At 37.1% G+C, this 12647-nt stretch overlaps 1 protein-coding gene across 1 annotated transcript in view; it reads right to left on the bottom strand.

The window, feature by feature from the left end:
* The window catches only part of LOC124607514 (MMS19 nucleotide excision repair protein homolog), a 231856-nt gene that overhangs the window by 50311 nt on the left and 168898 nt on the right, over positions 1 to 12647 (bottom strand). Inside the window, exon 14 of the mRNA XM_047139908.1 lies at positions 9349 to 9517. Coding sequence (XP_046995864.1) covers positions 9349 to 9517 — 169 coding nt within the window. The remainder of the gene's footprint in view (positions 1 to 9348; positions 9518 to 12647) is intronic.

Here is a 12647-nt window from a genome sequence, read left to right as displayed (position 1 = left end):
TTGTTAACCCCAAGGAGTTTGTAGTGCGAACCTTTGTGATCACTGTGGCGCGCCATTTTTCATTCAGTGCTCATGATATTGGTTAACAGTCTGTTCTGAACATTGTTTAATGTCGATAATGTCCATTTTGTGATGTGTAATACAGACATCCCACAGAAGGTTGATGTCTGTACCTCCTGGACACTCATTTTCTGTTGCCCTCCTGATGTACATGGCAAGCATTAGCAGCTAACGTTTTTCCTGTCATAATAACTAACACAATACTTTCAAATCAGCCTTACAAAAAACTGAACTTGTGACCTCGCATTCAAGGAGCTTGTTGTTAGTTAACAGGAAGTCATTGCTTCATATTCTCAATGAACTGGACTTAGTAAAAAAACTATTCAAATTAAACAAAGATTAACAAACACCCACCTAAAGTGAAATTTACATGTGAAATTTCTGGAAGTTTTGAGAACATAATTGGAAGATGGTCTCTCCCTCCTGCTATTAAATTAATTGTGTTTCAGAAAAAGTTATAAGAAAATGGTGAATGTCGATAGAAGAAAATCAGGGAGTTAGATTACAAAAGGGACCTACAAATAAACAGTCTAGTGCTTACAGATGACCTAGCTATTTTTTTCAGGCTCAATGGAGAAATTTTTTCCTCAGACTCATCTTAACTGTAATATGTGTAAATGTACTACCTAAAGTGACGTATGAAAATGTGTGCCAGAGCAGGACTTGAAGCCGGATTTCCTGCTCATCACATGCAGTTGCCTTATTGCTTAGGTTATCTGAACACGTTCCCTGGACCAACCCAACCTTCCACATCTCGCACACCTACCAATTTCTTCTCATAGACACAGTTACTAGACAGATAGAATATCTGAAAAAAGCTGAAAAAGAAGGCTTACAAATCTCCTTTGAGCAAACCAGATTTATGACAGACATTAAGACACCCCCAACATAATGAAAAAAAATATGGAGAAAATGACAGAACTAACAAATTTGGATATCTCAGAGAAGCACCTGAACAAGACATTTCAGAGAAGGAAGCTATTAAAGCAAAAGTTAATATGATGAAAACAGCATGCTACCTCACTAAGGATGTATATAATAAGAAATCAACACCCCTCAATGCTAAACTTAACACTACTCTACCACAATTTACCCTGAAGCACTTAATACAACATGAGTTCTAACTATAAACTAAAAGATGATGATGTAAGCGCTGGATATCACAGCAAGAAAAATGCTAAGGAAAATTTTGGGACCAGTTTTTAAAAAAACCGGAATCAAAACAGTGAACTGTATATAACTATTGAAAAAATTAGATACGATTCAGAAAAGAACAGCTTTCTATGGACTTGTGCAAGAGATGAATTACAGCAGACTGACAAACAGAATGAGAATGTTTATTTACTTTGGTAAATTAAAAATGGGTAACACATTATAGGGGTGAGGGCGGGGGAGGGGGGGGTGTACCATAGACAAACTATGAATTATTCGACAAGATATTGAGGAATTACTACCACTCAGAAAGAAATTGCAAAATTTGAAAGGCTTCCAAGAAAAACTTAAGAAGACTGAAGCCACTTGGACAAAAGAAAGAACATAGAAACAGCAAGAAATAATGAGAGAAGTATGGAAGAAAATAAAATAGAAACAGTTGAAACAGATGCAGTTCATGGTGGCTCATACATGAAAAAAGAAGAGCATATTTTCAATTCCAACACACAAACCCAGATTGTAACTACTAATTCAGCGTGTATACGTGGACAAAGAAAAAACATTCCTGAATTTTTCCTGGATTTCCTGGTTAAAAATACACTTCTCCCAGATTTCCCGGTTAAAAATACACTTTCTCCCGGGTGAAAACACACTCTTTCCATGTCAAGTGACAGTGTATTTTCCCTCGAAACATATCAATCATTTGAATGGTTATGGTTTTATACATGGGCATAGAATTTCCCGGCAATTTAGAAAACGAAACTCAGGAAAAGACACGTTTCGGAAACATCTTTGATGTGCAGCAACTTGTACACTGTGTATTTTCGTATTAAGAAAGTATACATTGGAATTCCATCAAACACTGCTTGTTACTTTCCTAATCACTGAAATCGAGATTGTGATGTGCTTTTGTAAGCCAGTCAAGTTCATGTCACATGATCTCGTCAGCCGATGACAACGGATATGGAGAGCATAGGACACGTGATGTAATCAGCCAACATCAACGTCAGTGTTATGTAGCACAAACACACAAACAGGGAAAGTTATTAGTTTAAATTAATATACATAGTGTTGCTACAAGAAAAGCAAAGCTTTCACAAATAATTTTGATCTCTAAGATTAATAAGCTGCAAGAGAAGCAAAGCTTTCGCATACAATGTTGATCTTTTCTGCGCGTGTTACACTTTAAGATATATCACACAAATGCGCCAGTAAGATTTTTAATATTGACATAAATGTCTGATCTTCAGGGTTTGAAATTCTTCTAAATGGCTCTTCATCAAAGAGTTGATTTTTAAATGAGAGTCAAACGTTCTGTGATTTAAGAAATTCATGGTACAGTCTCGCAAGTAGTTCAACTTATGTAAAAGGATATTTACTTTGAAAGTAACGCTTTTCAAACTACCATTCACAATATTTTCCCGTGACTTGTTAGAAACAGGTTCGTTTCAGCAGTTGCCAGAGAGCGCAGATAACAGGCGACACCACGTTTGCGCAGCTACCCTGACGTAGGAAGCCCGTACGTACGTACGTGTAAAACCATTGAAATATCCTACATTATGTCATAAAAGAAACAAGACATCAGATGATACTCCAAGAGCATCGGAATTTCGTGAACCATTCTAAAATGTACACATTTAAAGTGCATACTCAAAGTGCTCATTCTTATGTCCAGATTCCCAATGAAGTAGACCTCGACCTGATATTAAGCCTTTCAGTGTGGTTTTCGGGATGTAAATTTTCCTGGAGAACCAGTACTGTATTATATCATGTTTGGTTCTTTATTATGGCATAATGCCATACGTGCTAGAAGATGAAATTGTGCACATGAAATGCAGCGGACAGTTGAAACTAGCCAGTACTGTGGAATTAACCATTTCGTTTCAAATACACTGACTGCCTCTGCAGAAAAGGTTAATAAAAGTCAAATTTCTTCAGCAAACAGACAAAAATAACTTCATTGTTCTGCAAGGCGATTAATGCTTGCCTGTCAGAAAGGTGGAAATAAAATCTGAAACTAATAACATATTTTAGCCCTCCGTAATTATGTGAATGTATTTTAATTCATTTGATAGCTACCGGTCACAGATATCCGTTTTGTTTTCATTTGATGTGAGAGTAAATGAAGGGGAAACAGCAAAATCACTAAATGTAAACACGGGTCACATGGGGACTACCCATTATAACTCAGATTGCTCTGCGCATCGGCCTGGACCCCGGATCTACGATATTTGCTAACCGGATCAATACTTAAAAAAAATCGAATTTTCAAAAATATGTTCATCTTGTAGCACGCACAACATATGTGTTCGAATTAAGTGTGCCAAAGTGCAGTGCCATGCCTCTTCATACAGCATTCTTTTATCGCATGTCACTGTATTTCGCTCTGTGGAATAGAAAAGTGTATATTTGTAATGGATGCCATCAAATTATATTCAGGACAGTGGAAATTGAAATGTCTATGGTGCCTCTCCTGCTCCCAGTTGGCCGGTTTGACAGCCTGGCCCTCTTAAAATATTCGCAATTAATAGCGGATGGGATTATTTGTAATCAGGAGAACAAGAACTCTTCAGAAAATTTGCACTCTTTATTGCCTATTAGCTAATAACTTGCTGTTTTGTGTGACATAAAATTAAATATAGGAGACATAAAACCAATTAAGACATGGGACAAGCGAGAAAGTATACATTTCAGTCCTTAGCTCTTAGCATTTTTTTCTCTCTAATCTTACTACAGCTTAACATGGCGTGCTTTCCTTTCTGCGAAAGAATCTATTACCTCATCAAAGTTCGTCAAACGTTTTGCTACATGAAAAATCGAAGTGTCGTTATGTAAAACTGAAAAAGCTGTTAATACAAGTAATAACCAAGACTGGTGTGGTTTCTCGATCTGATTACGTCTATTTTGTCACTGTCTGCTAGATAAAACAAAATAGGCCTTTCTACTATTGCAGCAATTTTGTAACACAACAAATAAACGAGACTGTTTTGGGACAAATGTTCACTTTTATAACACGACAGAATATAATTCAGGAAGTACCAATATCAAATGCCTATAAGGCCTACGACAAGCAAAAAGCTCTATGTTAGGAAATAGTTTCGCTTTTCATTCATATGCACCAGTTTCTCAAGCACGAGAGCGAATAGTAGTATTACAAATTTTTTTATATAAATTTGGAATCGTGTTAATCTTCCATAATATATGTGATGTCCCCGTTTCTTCTCCTTCCTCGTTCTAACAAACCATCTTGTCATCACAAATTCTGTAGCTATTCCTGCCACTGTCAAAATCTGTTCGCCGATTAACTTCACTAACCCTACCAGAATCACTGGAGAGAGAGGAAAAGTAACAAATCGGGCAGAGGACATCTGCCCACTGATGAGTGGTAAAAGCAATGCAAACCCTCTAGAAGTAGCCAATACTTTTAACAGATATTATATTACTGTAGCAGACGAATTAATAAGTCAAAATAAAACAAATGCAGTAAGTAAATTGTTAAACCCGCCGCATACAAATCATACTATGGTTTTCATACCTACAACAGATGCAGAAGTGTCAAACCTAATAAAACAACTTAAAATTAAACACTCTTCTGGCTTGGATGGTGTTACATCACATCTCATAAAGGAATGCAGAGAATGTATATTAAAACCATTGACACACATGCTGAATGCTGTGATAGAAGAAGGTATATTTCCAGATTCACTGAAAGTAAGTAAAGTGAAGCCAATATTTAAGAAAGGGAACAGGGATGAATTAGGAAATTACAGGCCAATATCATTGATCTCAACATTTGCTAAAATCTATGAAATGATAATAAAGAATAGAATTGTAAGTTTTATAACAAAGTACAGTATACTGCATTCATCACAACATGGTTTCAGAGAAGGGAAGTCAACAAAAACAGCATCAACAGATATAATTGAGCACATTCTTAATTTACTTGACAGGCAACAAAAGACTTGTGGGATTTTTATGGACCTATCTAAGGCATTTGATTGTGTGAACCACTCAAAATTAATGATGAAATTATATCAGTATGGAATTAGAGGAAAATGCTATGACATACTTAAATCATACATTACAAATAGGAAACAATGCACAGAAATCAGACATACTAGTGGGGGAAATATAACAAACTACATATCAGAATTACAAACAGTTAAATACGGTGTGCCGCAAGGATCTGTGCTTGGGCCAATACTATTTATACTCTACGTAAATGACTTCCCTAGCTATATAAATCAGAAACTTATAATGTATGCTGATGACACAACAATCATTTGCACAGCTGACACAAAGGAGGAGCTTGAGAAGGAAGCACTCCTGACTATTGAAAATGCAAATAAATATTTAACACAAAACAACCTGTTTATGAATCAGTCTAAAACAATGAATGTAGTATTTCAGACCAAGCATAGTGAAAATTATAATATAAATGTTAATATAAATGGAAAGACTATTAAAGAAGTAACCAGCACAAATTTTCTAGGAACTATAATAGACAAACATTTGGCATGGGGGGAGCACATAGATGCACTGTGTAAAAAGATAAACAAACAGATCTTCATCATGCATAAAACAGCTAAGACTGTGGATGATAAAGTCCTCAGATCAATGTATTATGGACTTGTCTTCCCACATTTGTCTTATTCAGTTCATATATGGGGAAATGCACAAGCTGGCTACCTAAAAAGAATATTCACAATTCAAAAAAGGGCAGTGAGATGCATTGCAAAAATACCACCAAGACAGACCTGTAGGCAAGCTTTTGTACACTATAATATTATGACAGTATATTCACTGTATATATACCAAAGCATAATGGTGGTAAGGTCAAGTGATAAACACCTCCTAAATAAAGATGTACACAAACACGGTACAAGAGGAAATGAAAATTACTACATGATAAACAGAAATCTAAAACTGTCTATGACTGCCCCAGAAGAAGCAGGCAAAACGTTTTTTAATAAACTCCCCAAAATCATTAAAAAAGAAACAGATCTAAAATATTTTAAAAATCATTTGAAACTATATCTCACAGAGAAATGTATATACAGTTTGAGTGAATACTAAGATGGTGTTTAAATATATCATTACTGAAATGTACCTGTAAAAATTATCATTTCTGTATGTTTTTTTGATTTGTGTGTACGTATAATGTGAAATATGTAAAACCTTTGTATGATTATGGACTATTTCTGTTTAATCATTTGTTTCATTTATATATATATTGAAATCAAGTTTGATGTTAAAAGGCTATTGTATGACACACCCAATACTCTCAGCTGGATTTTCAACTGGAGTCCATGGGCAAAGAATAAATAAATAAATAAATAAATAACATTTCCTTTGCAATTTAAGTTATTTTCATTGTTTTCTCTCGTTTATGTTTTATTGTTGAAGTATTATTCTGCAGTAGCGGCATACAGTAATCTCCTTAGTTATAGTATCGATTCATACCAGTCAAAATTACAAAAATTTAACAGAAAACTAAAACAATGAAAAATTCCTGGAATTGTAAAAAATTCCTGGGTTTTTCCCCGGTTTTCTCCCGGATGAAAAAATTCCCGGGTTTTTCCTGGATCTCCCAGTTGTCCCGGGTCGTATACACCCTGTAATTATTCTGTAGGGTGTCAATGCATATTGTTGAAATGACAACAGTTTGTGCGATGTAAACATTGTTGTAAGAAAAAAAGTGAATTGGTGAATCCAAGTCTGAATTAGTAGTACAGCACACAACACCTATTCATAATCATATTTTCACATCAGCAATGAGAAAGACAGACCTGAAAGCAACCTACATTTTGTAATAAGAACTGTCTCCCTTTAGAGAACCATGAGGTCCATAAAATATTCCCTGTTCCATTACTGAACAAAGAAAATCCAATGATAAGGTGTAAGAGCTATAATGACGATGTGCTTAATGCACAGATGGAAGAAAAGAGAGAGAACATACGAAAAGTATGAACTTGAATATTTTCTGTGACATGTTGCAAAACTGGCAGGACATACGATTAAAAGTGAAGGCTGAGGTGATCAGCACACAAGTTTCTGACTCTGTATCAAATATTTGCACAACGGATGTGGAACTGCCCTGTACCAGTAGCTTTACTTTTCAAATGCATCACATCTTTTTTAAAAAAGTTCCGCAGAGTTCTGCTATAAACACTAGTATCACTTCACTATATTCATTGTTTCAGTTTTCCTTGAATACTGTTAAAAAGTTATGTCACTTCATTTTTCATTGCACAGACTGCATTCCACCAATCTCACAATACCTATAGCTGTAGCAACCATCAGAAGTTGCCAAACCTTCATCTCGCGCGACAACACTTTCTGCTTGCAGTTTTTGTGTTTCAGGCAGCTTGCTGTCCTGTGTGATTCTTACACACTGCAATTTTGTTTGTTGTCTTTTTACTATGGGAGGAGTTATTTTATTTGATGTTAGTGTTTTTTGTTGTGTGGTAGTAGACAATTTCAGAGAGAAGTTGGCCAAAAGTTATGAGTGGACAAATTCCACTTCATTCTCTTGGCTGGGGGATGGCTGTGCAACGCCAGATGAGAGAAATGGTTTACGCATTAGGTGCCTACTTTGAGACCAAAAAACGTAATATACAGAACAGCTGCAGCTCTGAATACAAACCCAAACACTATAGTGAAGACTGGAAAGGAAATGTTTGAGAAGTAAGATACACATGGAAAACAAAGCAGCTTGAAACTCTTGGGGGGAAAAAATGTTGTCTGGATAACTGGATTACGAATACTGATTCATTTGCTCAGGATGTGATTTGTCATCATGTTTATGATTGTTTTCACAAAGGAAAATCCTACACTCAGTAAGTTATGTGTTACCCTTAGGAATCAAGACTTTTTCAAGGCAGTCTCACACAGTTTTCTCGTTTCATTAAATAACTACAGTAACAGTTACAGTGATACTTCAAGCATCTGTCACAGCGACAGACATGATGTCTGTAGGGTTTTTCCATTATCACCACAGAAATGAAGAACAAATAAATTCTGCTGCATAGCAAAATTATATTTTCATATGTTATTATATTTTATTAAGAAGGTCTCAACAGCAACTAACTCCAAATGCAGATTGTCTCAGAAATTCAGTCTACATCATAAAAAATAAATATTACTGTTTACAATATAATTGCTGCAGTGCTGAAGTAATATTTTTTGTATTGTTTTTGTTCTTTCCCCCATACTGGTTGGCCTATTTAAGATGCATTTTCCCACTGTGATAAACATGCATACACATTATATTTTGTTATGTTAGAAGTAAGTAGATGAATCAGGAAAATTAATAAATTTTTAATCGCAAAACTAGCAAATTGTTTCTAGTAACAAAACCATATGGGAGACCACATAGTACTCAATGCATGACCAAATCATTGTATGTCGCATTTTATTGAAATTCTATCATGTTAGAAAACTCTGACAGAGTTTCGGTTTAAAGTAGATGAAAATTTGATGTATTCCGAAAATTTCACTCACTTAATGTGTTCACCTAGCTTGAATAACAAAAAAGTTTCCCTAGTGTTGAAAAATCAGTAACATCATCACAAAATGCATTTTCATAAAATGTCTGTATAACATCTTAATAATTTGCTGTCACTAATAAATTAAAATGAAAACGTAGTGCACATCTTCCATAACACATTTATGAGAGTTTTATATTTATAAAGTAATTAGTTTCAGAGTTTGAGTGAGCTGAATGAATTGTCAGATTACGCATGCATTTCATGCAGGGTATGACAACTCAGGTCTGCACTTCCATATGCTCCTGCCAAACTGTCAATCATGAAGTAATTTTGAAAAGACTTTAGCTCTGTCCTTTCCCTAACACTGCTCATAGGTTTACCTTCCTTTCCTGATACGCTGTGCCAGTGTAAAACATTGCACATCATGCACAATGAAATTACATTAAATGAAGTATATTAAAGCACCAGGCTCTAATGTTATTGTTCTACAATGGTTAAACTGACTAATTAACTTCACAGCCTTGTAAATTACAAACTGTAATGAGTTACATTATATCTGAATAAAAACATGCAACAGAGAAGATTGTAGGATAAAATTCCTTCAATGAAGCATCTGAATTAAAAACTATGCAGTTTTTTCACATACCATTTGGAGCTTTATTTATAAGATTTCCAATGAGACGGCTTGCTGATCTGTGGGTATGTATGTGATTTGTTTCTATGCTCAACAATGTTAGAATGTTTATCAGCTCCTCTCTGCATTGTAAACTGACATCCTGTCTCATAGAGCCAATAAGCCCTTCCAATAAAATTACCTGGCAAAACAAAGATACATCAACAGTTAATTTATCATTTTATTGTGAAAATACAGGCTGGTCACAATTAAAACTTCCACTACTTGAGAGGGCCCCAACAAAAACTGAGTTATTGTAGGACAATGAAACTTTGGGGAAACATTTGTATGGACTTGCGGAAGAGAAATAATGAACAAACCACTGATAGAGAGTGTGACATTTATTTAACTGCATACAAAGTTTACATTCCAGGTTACAAATGTTGCTCAACTTGATGACCATCTGCATCCACAGCAGACTGGAACAGCACTAGAGATCCCATTATTAAATCATACGCAGCACTTTTCAAAAGTTGGGCCATGAAACGCTCAACTGTCATAACACAACTTGTGACAAAGCAAGTTGAGATCTATTTTTACTTCCTCTCTTGTTTCGCCATCTGCCTCCTTAAATTCATTTTATTTTCATTTTTACCTAATTACTATTAACATGCAAGAGTATAATCTGCATTTCCATAAAAGAGAAGGGATCGTCTTCAGTCTTAAGGAATATACCACCAGGTCTAATTCTGTGTTTAGTTTTGTATATGTAATTAATTTACTAATTTATTTTGACTATTCCTAGTTAATACCTTTTGCTATAGGGTGACATCAGTAATTGTTTTGGACTTAGATTCTATTGTTGACTTATAAACAAATATAAATTCTGTACTAATTATAAACATTTGGAGGAAGAAAAACTAGGATTCTTAAAGTATTTATTTGACTCTATTCGAAAACATATTAGCAAAGCCAGCCCTTAATTAATTCCAAAATAATTGCCAAGTTTGTCAAAATATGTCTGCTTGTGTCTGTATATGTGTGGATGGATATGTGTGTGTGTGTGTGTGTGTGTGTGTGTGTGTGTGTGTGTGTGTGCGCGCGCGCGCGCGCGCGCGCGCGCGAGTGTATACCCGTCCTTTCTTCCCCCCTAAGGTAAGTCTTTCCGCTCCCGGGATTGGAATGACTCCTTACCCTCTCCCTTGGAACCCACTTCCTTTCGTCTTTCCCTCTCCTTCCCTCTTTCCTGATGAGGCAACAGTTTGTTGCGAAAGCTTGAATTTTGTGTGTATATATGTGTATGTTTGTGTGTCTATCAACCTGCCAGCACTTTCGTTTGGTAAGTCACATCATCTTTGTTTTATATATAATAGAGGGAAACATTCCACGTAGGAAAAATATATCTAACAACAAAGATGAGGTGACTTACCGAACGAAAGCGCTGGCAGGTCGATAGACACACAAACAAACACAAACATACACACAAAATTCAAGCTTTCGCAACAAACTGTTGCCTCATCAGGAAAGAGGGAAGGAGAGGGGAAGACGAAAGGAAGTGGGTTTTGAGGGAGAGGGTAAGGAGTCATTCCAATCCCGGGAGCGGAAAGACTTACCTTAGGGGGAAAAAAGGACAGGTATACCCTCGCACACACGCACATATCCATCCACACATACAGACACAAGCAGACATATTTAAAGACCATATATATATATATATATATATATATATACAGGGTGTTACAAAAAGGTACGGCCAAACTTTCAGGAAACATTCCTCACACACAAACCAAGAAAATATATTACGTGGACATGTGTACGGAAACGCTTACTTTCCATGTTAGAGGTCATTTTATTACTTCTCTTCAAATCACATTAATCATGGAATGGACACACACAGCAACAGAACGTATCAGCGTGACATCAAACACTTTGTTACAGGAAATGTTCAAAATGTCCTCCGTTAGCGAGGATACATGCATCCACCCTCCGTCGCATGGAATCCCTGATGCGCTGATGCAGCCTTGGAGAATGGCGTATTGTATCACAGACGTCTACAATACGAGCACGAAGAGTCTCTACATTTGGTACCGGGGTTGCGTAGACAAGAGCTTTCAAATGCCCCCACAAATGAAAGTCAAGAGGGTTGAGGTCAGGAGAGCTGGGAGGCCATGGAATTTGTCCGCCTCTACCAATCCATCGGCCACCGAATCTGTTGTTGAGAAGCGTACGAAAAAAATGGTTCAAATGGCTCTGAGCACTATGGGACTTAACTGCTCAGGTCATCAGTCCACTAGAACTTAGAACTACTTAAACCTAACTAAACTAAGGACATCACACACATCCATGCCCGAGGCAGGATTCGAACCTGCGACCGTAGCAGTCGCGCAGTTCCACACTGTAGCGCCTAGAACCGCTCGGCCACTCCTGCCGGCCCGTACGAACACTTCGACTGAAATGTGCAGGAGCTCCATCGTGCATGAACCACATGTTGTGTCGCACTTGTAAAGGCACATGTTCTAGCAGCACAGGTAGAGTACCCTGTATGAAATCATGATAACCTGCTCCTTTGTGCGTAGGTGGAAGAACATGGGGCCCAATCAAGACATCACCAACAATGCCTGCGCAAACGTTGACAGAAAATCTGTGTTGATGACGTGATTGCACAATTGCGTGCGAATTCTCGTCAGCCCCCACATGTTGAACGTGAAAATTTACAATTTGATCACGTTGGAATGAAGCCTCATCCGTAAAGAGAACATTTGCACTGAAATGAGGATTGACGCATTGTTGGATGAACCATTCGCAGAAGTGTACCCGTGGAGGCCAATCAGCTGCTGATAGTGCCTGCACACGCTGTACATGGTACGGAAACAACTGGTACTCCCGTAGCACTCTCCATACAGTGACGTGGTCAAAGTTACCTTGTACAGCAGCAACTTCTCTGACGCTGACATTAGGTTTATCGCCAACTGCACGAAGAATTGCCTCGACCATTGCAGGTGTCCTCGTCGTTCTAGGTCTTCCCCAGTCGCGAGTCATAGGCTGGAATGTTCCGTGCTCCCTAAAACACCGATCAATTGCTTCGAACGTCTTCCTGTCGGGACACCTTCGTTCTGGAAATCTGTCTCGATACAAACGTACCGCGCCACGGCTATTGCCCCGTGCTAATCCATACATCAAATGGGCGTCTGCCAACTCCGCATTTGTAAACATTGCACTGACTGCAAAACTACATTCGTGATGAACACTAACCTGATTATGCTACGTACTGTTGTACTTGATGCTAGAACTGTAGAGCAATGAATCGCATGTCAACACAAGCACCGAAGTCA

This window comes from Schistocerca americana, chromosome 1 (genome assembly GCF_021461395.2).
Source record: "Schistocerca americana isolate TAMUIC-IGC-003095 chromosome 1, iqSchAmer2.1, whole genome shotgun sequence".
Classification (NCBI taxonomy): Eukaryota; Metazoa; Arthropoda; class Insecta; order Orthoptera; family Acrididae; genus Schistocerca; species Schistocerca americana.
The sequence above is the reverse complement of the archived record's forward strand: the minus strand, read 5'-3'. Positions and strand labels throughout refer to the sequence as shown.